At 48.0% G+C, this 14,417-nt stretch overlaps 1 protein-coding gene across 6 annotated transcripts in view; it reads right to left on the bottom strand.

Annotated features, from left to right (window-relative positions):
- Positions 1 to 14,417, bottom strand: part of CIMAP3 (ciliary microtubule associated protein 3) — a 150,673-nt gene that overhangs the window by 112,995 nt on the left and 23,261 nt on the right. For all 6 annotated transcript variants that reach the window (XM_056557822.1, XM_056557819.1, XM_056557816.1 and 3 more), the window contains exon 3: positions 120 to 218. In XM_056557822.1, the coding sequence (XP_056413797.1) occupies positions 120 to 218 (99 nt within the window). The remainder of the gene's footprint in view (positions 1 to 119; positions 219 to 14,417) is intronic.

Below are 14,417 nucleotides of genomic sequence, written 5' to 3' on the forward strand. Positions count from 1 at the left end.
CTGCTTTCCATGCAAAAGACCAGTGTTTTCTAACCAGGATGTCTCCAGCTGTTGAAAAAATACAATTAAATAAATACAACTAATTCTTTACCTCTTTTCTGCTTAGAAAGAGCTTTTACCTGACTGTCTTTCGGAAAGCGTGGTGCTGTTCTGGCTCCCATTATGTAACCTTTCTGATTCATAGGTCTTTTTTCCAGAAGATATTCTAGGCTGGTTACCTAGCAACAAAGAAGGAAATGTTGATTGGTCGATTGTTAAAGGGTTTTCACAAAAATGTATGTTTATCATCAATCCATGGGTAATAAATATATGATAGCTGAGGCCCGACTGAAGGGACCCCCACATACTAATACATGTTGCTAACTCTTCATTTTCTCCAGAGGGAAAGCTGATGGCCATCTTTAGAGCTAAGGCTAGTTTTACATCTTTGTAAGAGCTCCATTCAAGAACTCTGTCACATACTCAATGTGTGACACAAAAAACTTAATAGGGAGGTCTGTTGCACAATAGACAACAAGGGTTCTTGTTGACTTTAATGGTATTCTGTCTGCTGTTCATTCATTAGCAGGGTTTAAGTGGAGAAAATTTTTTTGCTTGCAGTATTTCTTTCTTCACTCATGACCCACTATTTTAACCCCTTAAGGACCCAGAACGTACTAGAATGTCCTGGCACCCTGGGCTTCAAGGACGTCCTGGTGTTTCTCCGGTCTCTGCCGCGTCCCGGGCAGAGATTGGAAGCGTATGCCTCCTGAAATGCTTCAGCAGGCATCCAGGGAAAACGCCGAGGGGGGCCGCAAATTGCTAGGGAAATCGCCCCTGCGATCTGCGGCGATACCGGGCTGATCGGGTCTCTGGGACCCGACCGTCCAGTAATTTTGCATGATCCCGGCTGGACAGCCAGGACCATGCTAAAGTATAGGAGCGAGGTGCAAGCCTGCCACCTCCTCCTATACCCAGCGATCCGTCGGTTAGTTAACCGACCAATCGCAGGGTGGGGGGGGGATTGGCGGTTACTTCCTCCCGCCCTGCCCGGCCCCTGGAAGTCCGGAGAGGACGGGAGGAAGACCGGAGGACGCGGCGGGGGACGGGGGAGTGCTGAGGACCGGCCCTGGTACCTACCTCGTCCCTGAAGACCCGGATCCCGACGATGAAGACGGCGGCGGCGGCGACAGGTGAGTTCCTCTTCAGCGGCGGTCGGGCCCTTTACAGCAATGCACGTTGCCGTAAAGCGACATGCATTGCTGTAATGGGACCCTGTAAACTACAACTCCCAGCATGCCCAGACAGCCCATGCTGGGAGTTGCAGTTTTGCAACATCTGGAGGTCCACAGTTTTGGGACCACTGTGCCCTTCCAGATGTTGCAAAATTACACATCCTCAGCATGCCCTTACTGTCCAGGCATGCTGGGAGTTGTAGTTCTGTAACATCTGGCCCTTCAGATGTTGCAGAACTACATTTCCCAGCATGCCTGGACAGTTTTGGCATACTGGGAGTTGTAGTTTTGCAACAACTGGAGGGCTACAGCTTGGACACCACTACACAGTGGTCCCCAAACTGTTCTCCTCCAGCTGTTGCGTAACCACTACTCCCAATATGCCCTTCGGCTGTCTGGACATGCTGGGAGTTGTGGTTTTGCAACAACTGGAGGCACACTGGTTGGGAAACATTGTCTGTTCATTGTCTGTACATTCACATGGGCAGGGGGCTTACAGTAAGTATCAGGCTGCAAGTTTGTGATGCAGCAAATTTTGCGCGGCAGCTCAAACTCGCAGGGGGAAACTCGCTGTAATCTGCTGCCCGTGTGACTGTACCCTAAAAACACTACACTAACACAAAATAAAATAAGTAAAAAACACTACATATACACATACTCCTACACAGCCCCCCTCCCCAATAAAAATGAAAAATGTCTGGTACACCACTGTTTCCAAAATGGAGCCTCCAGCTGTTGCAAAACAACAACTCCCAGTATTGCCGGACAGCCGTTGACTGTCCAAGCATGCTGGGAATTTTGCAACAGCTGGAGGCAACCTGTTTGGGAATCGCTCGCGTAGAATACCCCTATGGAAATCCCTAATTCAGGCCTCAAATGCGCATGGCGCTCTCAATTTGGAGCCCTGTCGTATTTCAAGGCAACAGTTTAGGGCCACATATGGGGTATCGCCGTACTCGGGAGAAATTGCCTAACAAATTTTGGGGGGCTTTTTCTCCTTTCACCACTTATGAAAAGGGGAAGTTGGGGTCTACACCAGCATGTTAGTGTAAAAAAAAAAGAGGTAAAAGGGGAAAAAAGCACCCCAAAATTTGTAATGCAATTTCTCCCGACTACGGAGATACCCCATATGTGGGCGCAAAGTGCTCTGGGGGCGCACAACAAAGCCCAGAAGGGAGAGTGCACCATGTACATTTGAGGTGATTTGCACAGGGTGGCTGATTGTTACAGCGGTTTTGACAAACGCAAAAAAAACAAAACCCCACATGTGACCCCATTTTGGAAACTACACCCCTCACGGAATGTAATGAGGGGATCAGTGAGAATTTACACCCCACTGGTGTCTGACAGATCTTTGGAACAATGGGCTGTGCAAATTAAAAACTTTGTACAGCCCACTGTTCCAAAGATCTGACAGACACCAGAGGGGTAAATGCTCACTGTACCCCTTGTTACGTTCCTCAAGGGGTCTAGTTTCCAAAATGGTATGCCATTTTTTTTTTTTTTTTTGCTGTCATGGCACCATAGGGGCTTCCTAAATGCGACATGCCCCCCGAGCAAAATTTGCTCTCAAAAAGCCAAATATGACTCCTTCTCTTCTGACCATTGTAGTTTGCCCGTAGTGCACTTCAGGTGAACTAATGGGGTACCTACATTCTCAGAAGAGATGGGGTTACAAATTTTGGGGGGTATTTTCTGCTATTAACCCTTGCAAAAATGTGAAATTTGGGGGGGAAACACACATTTTAGTGAATTTTTTTTTTTTTTTATATGCAAAAGTCGTGAAACCCCTGTGGGGTATTAAGGCTCACTTAATTCCTTGTTACGTTCCTCAAGGGGTCTAGTTTCCAAAATGGTATGCCATGTGTTTTTTTTTTATTTTATTTTTTTTGCTGTTCTGGCACCATAGGGGCTTCCTAAATGCAACATGCCCCCCAAAAACCATTTCTGAAAAACGTACTCTCCAAAATCCCCTTGTTGCTCCTTCGCTTCTGAGCCCTCTACTGCGCCCGCCGAACACTTTACATAGACATATGAGGTATGTGCTTACTCGAGAGAAATTGGGTTACAAATACAAGTATACATTTTCTCCTTTTACCCCTTGTAAAAATTTTAAAAATTGGGTCTACAAGAACATGCGAGTGTAAAAAATGAAGATTTTGAATTTTCTCCTTCACTTTGCTGCTATTCCTGTGAAACACCTAAAGGGTTAAAACGCTGACTGAATGTCAATTTGAATATTTTGGGGGGTGCAGTTTTTATGATGGGGTCTTTTATGGGGTATTTCTAATATGAAGACCCTTCAAATCCACTTCAAACCTGAACTGGTCCATGAAAAATAGTGAGTTTGAAAATTTTGTGAAAAATGTAAAAATTGCTGCTGAACTTTGAAGCCCTCTGGTGTCTTCCAAAAGTAAAAACTCGTCAATTTTATGATGCAAACATAAAGTAGACATATTGTATATGTGAATAAAATAAAAAAATATTTGGAATATCCATTTTCCTTACAAGCAGAGAGCTTCTTATTTGTAACTGAAAAGTTCAGTCAACTGTGTTTTTCTAGGAAGAAGCACCCCAAAAAATATATACTGTGCAATATTGACATACGCTTTATTTTGTAAAAGTTTTAGGGGTTTATTATAATAATGTTATATTGGGTTACATTAATAACCCAATATTATTTCAACATATAACACTGTTGTGGTCATAGATTTACAGGGGTACTTTGGTACTTAAAAACTTTAAAAAGTGTCTGTTTGTGGGGGACTGATTGCTGTGGCCCCCCAGTGGTCTCCTGCCCGGCACATGGCTCTTCCCATGCACTGAGCGTGCACCACTCTGTGCACAGAGCTGTGATGACCATTGCATGAAGCGGTGTTAGACTAGCCCTCTCCATGCAGCTCTATTGGAGAGCTGGAGATACACGAGTGCGGCTGTTGGACCCCCATGACAGACACTTATCCCCTATTCTGTGGATAGGAGATACGTTTCTAAGTATTGGAATACAGCTTAAACTAGACAAGAAGTAGTCTACAAGTGACTATATTTAGGCTGTTTCACAAAAAAGCAAAATAGACTACACTTTTGTATCCCACAAACAAAAAGTATTTGTCTATGAAGCTCTAAGTTCTGGTTAAAAATACTGATGAAAATAAGTTCCAAAATGAGGACCATATACTAAGCAACATACCGAACTCAGCCTTCGCCTATGTGCACTTTCTGTATTCTCAGTATTATTTTGGGCCTCATTTCGATCAGTATTTTCCAAAACAAGGAGTGTGTCCAAAAGACAATAAAAAGAGCAAATCTTTACATTACAGTTCTGTGTGTTGGTTCTGCTCCCAGTTTTGATAAAATTAGTGACCAAAAAAAGGATGAAAATGCCCTAAATACTGTTTGCACCCAGCCTTACAATATTAATCTTTGTTGAGCTGCCATCTAGATGGTCCCTTCCTTTGCAGCATTCTGAATCGTTTGCATTGAATGCTCCCTACTCCTCATGTATACTCTGAGGGACTGCAGTATCTTGGATGGACGCCTGGGACATTACACAGGAAGAGACTGATCAGACCAACTGTGATTGTAATTGATGTGCCAGAATATGGGTAATTACAACGGAGCAAATACATTTGTTATTGGTTTAGAAGCTGTATAAATAAAAGAAGAAACCATGCTCACTGTCACGATGCCGGCTGGCAGGTAGTGGACCCTCTGTGCCAGAGAGGGATTGGCGTGGACCGTGCTAGTGGACCGGTTCTAAGCCACTACTGGTTTTCACCAGAGCCCGCCGCAAAGCGGGATGGTCTTGCTGCGGCGGTAGTGACCAGGTCGTATCCACTAGCAACGGCTCACCTCTCTGGCTGCTGAAGATAGGCGCGGTACAAGGGAGTAGGCAGAAGCAAGGTCGGACGTAGCAGAAGGTCGGGGCAGGCAGCAAGGATCGTAGTCAGGGGCAACGGCAGAAGGTCTGGAAACACTGGCAAGGGACACACAAGGAACGCTTTCACTGGCACTAAGGCAACAAGATCCGGCAAGGGAGTGCAAGGGAAGTGAGGTAATATAGGGAAGTGCACAGGTGATAACCCTAATTGGAACCACTGCGCCAATCAGCGGCGCAGTGGCCCTTTAAATCGCAGAGACCCGGCGCGCGCGCGCCCTAGGGAGCGGGGCCGCGCGCGCCGGGACAGAACAGACGGGGAGCGAGTCAGGTAGGGGAGCCGGGGTGCGCATCGCGAGCGGGCGCTACCCGCATCGCGAATCGCATCCCGGCTGGCAGCAGGATCGCAGCGCCCCGGGTCAGAGGACGTGACCGGAGCGCTGCAGCGGAGGGGGAGAAGCGAGCGCTCCGGGGAGGAGCGGGAACCCGGAGCGCTCGGCGTAACAGTACCCCCCCCCTTGGGTCTCCCCCTCTTCTTGGAGCCTGAGAACCTGAGGAGCAGACTTTTGTCAAGGATGTTGTCCTCAGGTTCCCAGGATCTCTCTTCAGGACCACAACCCTCCCAGTCTACTAAAAAAAAATTTTTCCCTCTGACCTTTTTGGCAGCCAAAATCTCCTTGACCGAGAAGACGTCCGAGGAGCCGGAAACAGGAGTGGGAGGAACAGATTTGGGAGAAAAACGGTTGAGGATGAGTGGTTTGAGAAGAGAGACGTGAAAGGCATTAGGGATACGAAGAGAAGGAGGAAGAAGAAGTTTATAAGAGACAGGATTAATTTGACACAAAATTTTGAAAGGACCAAGATAGCGTGGTCCCAACTTGTAGCTAGGGACACGGAAGCGGACATATTTAGCGGAGAGCCATACCTTGTCTCCAGGGGAAAAAACGGGGGGAGCTCTTCTTTTCTTATCTGCGAATCTCTTCATGCGTGAAGAAGCCTGTAAGAGAGAATTTTGGGTCTCTCTCCATATAATGGAAAGGTCACGAGAAATTTCATCCACAGCGGGCAGACCAGAGGGCAAGGGGGTAGGGAGGGGAGGAAGAGGGTGACGGCCGTACACCACGAAAAATGGGGATTTGGAGGAAGATTCAGAGACCCTGAAATTATACGAGAATTCGGCCCATGGAAGGAGATCTGCCCAGTCATCCTGGCGGGAGGAAACAAAATGTCGCAAATAATCACCCAGGATCTGGTTAATTCTTTCTACTTGTCCATTGGACTGGGGATGATATGCAGAGGAAAAATTTAATTTAATCTTGAGTTGTTTACAGAGAGCTCTCCAGAATTTAGACACGAATTGGACCCCTCTATCCGAGACAATCTGCGTAGGCAACCCGTGAAGACGAAAAATGTGTACAAAAAATTGTTTAGCCAACTGAGGCGCAGAAGGAAGACCAGGAAGGGGGATGAAATGTGCCATTTTGGAGAATCGATCAACGACCACCCAAATAACGGTGTTGCCACGGGAAGGGGGTAAATCAGTAATAAAATCCATACCAATCAGAGACCAAGGCTGTTCGGGGACAGGCAGAGGATGAAGAAAACCAGCGGGCTTCTGGCGAGGAGTCTTATCCCGGGCACAGATAGTGCAGGCTCGCACAAAGTCCCCAACATCCGTCTCCAGAGTCGGCCACCAATAGAAGCGGGAGATGAGTTGCACAGATTTCTTGATGCCCGCATGACCTGCGAGATGGGAGGAGTGACCCCATTTGAGGATTCCGAGGCGTTGGCGTGGAGAAACAAAGGTCTTTCCTGGAGGAGTCTGCCTGATGGAGGCAGGAGAAGTGGAGATCAGGCAGTCAGGTGGAATGATGTGTTGCGGAGGGAGATCAACTTCTGAGGCATCCGAGGAACGAGAGAGAGCATCGGCCCTAATGTTCTTATCGGCAGGACGAAAGTGAATCTCAAAATTAAATCGGGCAAAGAACAGAGACCACCGGGCCTGGCGAGGATTCAGCCGTTGGGCCGACTGGAGGTAGGAGAGGTTCTTGTGGTCGGTGTAGATAATAACAGGAAATCTTGATCCCTCCAGCAGATGCCTCCATTCCTCAAGTGCTAATTTAATGGCTAGAAGCTCTCGATCCCCGATGGAGTAGTTCCTCTCCGCTGGAGAGAAGGTCCTAGAGAAAAAACCACAAGTGACAGCATGCCCGGAAGAATTTTTTTGTAGAAGAACAGCTCCAGCTCCTACTGAGGAGGCATCAACCTCCAATAGGAAGGGTTTGGAAGGGTCAGGTCTGGAGAGCACGGGAGCCGAAGAAAAGGCAGACTTGAGTCGTTTAAAGGAGTCCTCTGCTTGAGGAGGCCAAGACTTGGGATCAGCATTTTTCTTGGTTAAAGCCACGATAGGAGCCACAATGGTAGAAAAATGTGGAATAAATTGCCTGTAATAATTGGCGAACCCCAAAAAGCGTTGGATAGCACGGAGTCCGGAGGGGCGTGGCCAATTTAAGACGGCAGAGAGTTTGTCTGGATCCATCTGTAGTCCCTGGCCAGAGACCAAATATCCTAGAAAAGGAAGAGATTGGCATTCAAACAGACATTTCTCAATTTTGGCATAGAGTTGGTTGTCACGAAGTCTCTGAAGGACCATACGGACATGCTGGCGGTGTTCTTCTAGATTGGCAGAAAAAATTAGGATATCGTCCAGATATACCACAACACAGGAGTATAACAGATCACGAAAAATTTCATTGACAAAGTCTTGGAAGACGGCAGGGGCATTGCACAGTCCAAAGGGCATGACCAGATACTCAAAGTGTCCATCTCTGGTGTTAAATGCCGTTTTCCACTCGTCCCCCTCTCTGATGCGGATGAGGTTATAGGCGCCTCTTAAGTCCAATTTAGTGAAGATGTGGGCACCTTGGAGGCGATCAAAGAGTTCAGAGATGAGGGGTAAGGGGTAGCGGTTCTTAACCGTGATTTTATTAAGACCGCGGTAGTCAATGCAAGGACGTAGGGAGCCATCTTTTTTGGACACAAAGAAAAATCCGGCTCCGGCAGGAGAGGAGGATTTACGGATAAAGCCCTTTTTTAGATTCTCCTGGACGTACTCGGACATGGCAAGAGTCTCTGGGGCAGAGAGAGGATAAATTCTGCCCCGGGGTGGAGTAGTACCCGGGAGGAGGTCGATAGGGCAATCATAAGGCCTGTGAGGAGGTAGAGTCTCAGCTTGTTTTTTGCAGAAAACATCCGCGAAGTCCATATAGGCCTTAGGGAGACCGGTTACTGGAGGAACCACAGAGTTACGGCAAGGGTTATTGGGAACCGGTTTTAGACAGTTCTTGGAACAAGAGGACCCCCAACTCTTGATCTCCCCAGTGGACCAATCCAGGGTTGGGGAATGAAGTTGAAGCCAGGGAAGTCCAAGGAGAATCTCCGAGGTGCAATTGGGGAGGACCAAAAGTTCAATCCTCTCATGATGAGATCCGATGCTCATAAGAAGGGGCTCCGTGCGGAAACGTATGGCACAGTCCAATCTTTCATTATTTACACAATTGATGTAGAGGGGTCTGGCGAGACTGGTCACTGGGATGTTGAACCTGTTGACGAGAGAGGCCAAAATAAAATTTCCTGCAGATCCAGAGTCCAAGAAGGCCACTGTAGAGAAGGAGAAGGCAGAGGCAGACATCCGCACAGGCACAGTAAGACGTGGAGAAGCAGAGTAGACATCAAGGACTGTCTCACCTTTGTGCGGAGTCAGCGTACGTCTTTCCAGGCGGGGAGGACGGATAGGAAATCCCTCAGGAAGTGTTCGGTACTAGCACAGTACAGGCAGAGGTTCTCCATACGGCGTCGTGTCCTCTCTTGAGGTGTCAGGCGAGACCGGTCGACCTGCATAGCCTCCACGGCGGGAGGCACAGGAACAGATTGCAGGGTACCAGAGGAGAGAGGAGCCGAGGAGACGAAACGCCTCGTGCGAACAGAGTCCATATCTTGACGGAGTTCCTGACGCCTTTCAGAAAAACGCATGTCAATGCGAGTGGCTAGGTGAATAAGTTCATGTAGATTAGCAGGAATTTCTCGTGCGGCCAGAACATCTTTAATGTTGCTGGATAGGCCTTTTTTGAAGGTCGCGCAGAGGGCCTCATTATTCCAGGACAATTCCGAAGCAAGTGTACGGAATTGTACGGCATACTCGCCAACGGAAGAATTACCCTGGACCAGGTTCAACAGGGCAGTCTCAGCAGAAGAGGCTCGGGCAGGTTCCTCAAAGACACTTCGGATTTCCGAGAAGAAGGAGTGTACAGAGGCAGTGACGGGGTCATTGCGGTCCCAGAGCGGTGTGGCCCATGACAGGGCTTTTCCGGACAGAAGACTGACTACGAAAGCCACCTTAGACCTTTCAGTGGGAAACAGGTCCGACATCATCTCCAGATGCAGGGAACATTGGGAAAGGAAACCACGGCAAAACTTAGAGTCCCCATCAAATTTATCCGGCAAGGATAAGCGTATCCCAGGGGCGGCCACTCGCTGCGGAGGAGGTGCAGGAGCTGGCGGAGGAGATGACTGCTGAAGCTGTGGTAGCAACTGTTGTAGCATAACGGTCAGTTGAGACAGCTGTTGGCCTTGTTGCGCAATCTGTTGTGACTGCTGGGCGACCACCGTGGTGAGGTCAGCGACAACTGGCAGAGGAACTTCAGCGGGATCCATGGCCGGATCTACTGTCACGATGCCGGCTGGCAGGTAGTGGACCCTCTGTGCCAGAGAGGGATTGGCGTGGACCGTGCTAGTGGACCGGTTCTAAGCCACTACTGGTTTTCACCAGAGCCCGCCGCAAAGCGGGATGGTCTTGCTGCGGCGGTAGTGACCAGGTCGTATCCACTAGCAACGGCTCACCTCTCTGGCTGCTGAAGATAGGCGCGGTACAAGGGAGTAGGCAGAAGCAAGGTCGGACGTAGCAGAAGGTCGGGGCAGGCAGCAAGGATCGTAGTCAGGGGCAACGGCAGAAGGTCTGGAAACACTGGCAAGGGACACACAAGGAACGCTTTCACTGGCACTAAGGCAACAAGATCCGGCAAGGGAGTGCAAGGGAAGTGAGGTAATATAGGGAAGTGCACAGGTGATAACCCTAATTGGAACCACTGCGCCAATCAGCGGCGCAGTGGCCCTTTAAATCGCAGAGACCCGGCGCGCGCGCGCCCTAGGGAGCGGGGCCGCGCGCGCCGGGACAGAACAGACGGGGAGCGAGTCAGGTAGGGGAGCCGGGGTGCGCATCGCGAGCGGGCGCTACCCGCATCGCGAATCGCATCCCGGCTGGCAGCAGGATCGCAGCGCCCCGGGTCAGAGGACGTGACCGGAGCGCTGCAGCGGAGGGGGAGAAGCGAGCGCTCCGGGGAGGAGCGGGAACCCGGAGCGCTCGGCGTAACACTCACCTGCCCAAATCCTCCACAGTTGCCACCTTAACTGCTCTTAAATTCTTCTTGGTTCCTGTAATGAAAAGAAAAACTACCTGCTCTGTTGGTCAATGACTGCTACGGTGACTTGCCTCAGACAGTGATTGGCTGAGTAGGCATAATGGCCCTGACCAGCTATGAATCCAACAATTTCCATTACTGGTTGAAAAACCATAAACAGAATTCCCCTAAAACTTACACTATATCACTCCAGACTTCAAATGGCCTCATAACACTCAAAACACTTACAAAAATAATTATAAATATAATAAAAACCATACAATACTTATAACAATATACATTCCCACCATAACATGCAGATATTCGTGGCATCCAAGCATACAAGAAAAGTGAGTCTGAGACTGATCTCAAACATAATCCTAATTTCTCTTGAACCTATTTCAAGAACAACTCAAGTCCAATTAGACTGCAATCCAAGGAAACTTTCACCTTCCTAGTAGCCACAGATTTGGATAATCTATCAAAATGCAGGGTAGATACCCCAGTAACATGACCAAAAAGGAAAATCCATGCTGTCAAAGAATTGGCTGACAATAAATAACAATATTATTTGCCCAGCTGATAAGGGGGGCGGGATAGTTATTATGGATCATGACAACTATGTTAAAGAAGCCATCAGATTGTTATCTGACACCAACTACTACAGACTTCTTTCTTTTTACCCCACTTTAGATCACACAAAGGAACTCCATACTCTGATTTCAGATAATTTTAACAGTGGTGTTTTAAAGGAAATATGCAGCAAAAATAACTTATCCCCTATCCACAGGATAGGGATAAGTGTCTCATCACAGCGGGTCTGAACGCTGGGACCCACGCATTCTCCTGCATGGGGCCGCGGCTCTTCCATGCAAGAGGCGTGCCGTCCGCAGCATGATGCCTCCTCCATCAAATTCTATGGGAGAGGCGAGAACGCAGCGTTTGTGCCTCCCCGCCAATCCCATAGAGCTGTATGGGGAGGGGGCGTACTGTCGACCTCAGTGAGGTCATCGATATGCGCTTTAGCCGACGCACAGCGCGGCAATGCGTGGACCCCATTTGGGAGAGTGGTCAGACCCCCCCGTGATCAGACTTATCCCCTATTCTTTGGATAGGGGATAAGTTGTTTTCGCTGCAGATTAGAGCCCTGCGCGGGACTGTTTTCTTTAATTCTGCTCCCGGTGAATTTATGTCCATTCCCACCAGCTTCCGCAGGGTCTGTTCTCCACTCCTGCCCGCTCCCACATCTTTGTCCAATCTCTCACGCTCCCATTAACATCTGTGTGACCAGAAACTAGGGTGCAATGTCCTGCACATACCCCATGTGTATAGCAGTTTGTGTGCACTGCAGAGTTCTGCTATACAGATGGGGGTATGTGCAGAGCATTGCACCCCAGTGTCTGTAGAAGACACTAGGGTGCAATGCTCTGCAGTGCACTTACCCCCATGTGAATAGCAATGTGTGAGTGCAGAGGCACTGGGACCTGGGATACCAACCGATGCATGCTCTGTCTGCACATACCCGGCTGAGCCCGCACCTGAACTTATAATAACATTGGTGTCAGTGGAACTTAAGCATGTGAGCCCCCTGATAATGGCCACGTTAACCAGCGGGGAGTGGGCAACTAACTGACCTACTGGCAGCAGGTGAAGATGGAGGATGCCTGGCGGGTGAGACAATTATCTTCCAGGGCAGGCTGAGCAGGCTCCACAAAATGATAGCGCAACGTAGCGCATCAACAGGCGGTGGGGGAGAAGAAAAGACAGAGCAGCATGATCATCTGGTCTCTCTGGTGAGCTCTGTTAGCGGAGGGTGGGAGGGACTATTGGGAGTTCGGACTTAATTTATAGGGGCTGCCTCAGCGGTGCAGGATTTTGCGGGGCCCCCAGGCATAGCGCCTTACTGCCCACACCCGCCCGCAGCAGCCTCCTGACCGCCAGCGCCTGCACATTTTGGGTTGGGTCCCACTGGATCCTAATCCCAATGCAGGGCTCTACTGCAGATGTCCTTTAGGTAAAGAGACTACAGTACATAGTGAAAGTATTCGGCCCACTTGAACTTTTCGACCTTTTGACACATTTCAGGCTTCAAACATAAAGATATAAAACTGTAATTTTTTGTGAAGAATCAACAAGTGGGACACAATCCATGAAGTGGAACGAAATTTATTGGATATTTAAAACTTTTTTAACAAATAAAAAACTAAAAATTGGGCGTGCAAACTTATTTAGCCCCCTTAAGTTAATACTTTGTAGCGCCACCTTTTGCTGCGATTACAGCTGTAAGTCGCTTGGTGTAGGTCTCTATCAGTTTTGCACATCGAGAGACTTAAATTTTTGCGCATTGAGGTTGGATGGAGAGCGTTTGTGAACAGCAGTTTACAGTTCTTTCCACAAATTCTCGATTGGATTCAGGTCTGGACTTTGACTTGGCCATTCTAACACCTGGATATGTTTATTTGTGAACCATTCCATTGTAGATTTTGCTTTATGTTTTGGATCATTGTCTTGTTGGAAGACAAATCTCCGTCCCAGTCTCAGGTCTTTTGCAGACTCCATCAGGTTTTCTTCCAGAATGGTCCTGTATTTGGCTCCATCCATCTTCCCATCAATTTTAACCATCTTTCCTGTCCCTGCTGAAGAAAAGCAGGCCCAAGCCATGATGCTGCCACCACCATGTTTGACAGTGGGGATGGTGTGTTCAGGGTGATGAGCTGTGTTGCTTTTACGCCAAACATAACATTTTGCATTGTTGCCAAAAAGTTCGATTTTGCTTTCATCTGACCAGAGCACCTTCTTCCACATGTTTGGTGTGTCTCCCAGGTGGCTTGTGGCAAAAAAGTTAAAATCACCCCCTTTTCCAAAATTCCATATAAAAAATATATAACCATAAAAATAAACATATACAGTATCGCCACGTGCGTAAATGTCCGAACTATAAAAACATATCGTAAATTAAACCGCATGGTCAATGGCGTACGCGCAAACAAATCCAAAATAGTGTATTTTTGGTCACTTTTCATACCCTATAAAAAGCGATCAAAAAGTCTGATCAAAACAAAAATGGTACTGATTAAAACTTCAGTTCACGGTGCAAAAAAATTGCCCTCATACCACCCCATACGCGAAAAAATAAAAGTTATAGGGGTCAGAAGAGGACAATTTTAAATGTATTAATTTTCGTGCATGTAGTTATGATTTTTTCCAAAAGTACGACAAAATAAAAGTAGGGTACCACTCCCACTTACCCTGCCTACTTGCGTACCCGCCCTAGGCGACGGGTCCAAAACCACGGTGACAGTCCCTTCCTGAATAAGTGCTGGGAGTCAAACATTAACAAAATAAACTATAATGCAGAAGGAGGTCGGAACACTGTAAGGAATCACACACACTAATAGAAATAATAATTAAATATACACAAACAATAAGTCACAGTCCACATGCCAAGTCAGTACCAAGAGATCACAGAAATGTCAAATAACAGAAACAGGACAAGAGTTAGAGAGCGGAGCCAATAGGTCAAATATGACAGAAATTGAAGATACAATACAAACGCTAACTGGGAGTAAGAGCTCCTTCGCAGGCGAGGTATAAGAGCAGGCTGCCAGCTTAAATAGGAGCCAGACCAGGTGCTCTCATCAGGGTCAGCTGACCAGTCCAGGCAGCTGGGCATAGCCCAAGAACAAAAACAAAACAGAGAGAACTGTCAGAACCATTTAACCCTACGGGTTCTGACAATACCCCACCTTTTAGGAGGGGCCACTGGACCCTTCAATTATGGTCTGGGTTTGTCTGGGTGAAAATCGTGAAATCTTTTTACCAAGGTGGAAGCATGAATGGAAGAGGCTGGAACCCACAACCTCTCCTCCG

This window comes from Hyla sarda, chromosome 2, assembly GCF_029499605.1.
Source record: "Hyla sarda isolate aHylSar1 chromosome 2, aHylSar1.hap1, whole genome shotgun sequence".
NCBI lineage: Eukaryota > Metazoa > Chordata > Amphibia > Anura > Hylidae > Hyla > Hyla sarda.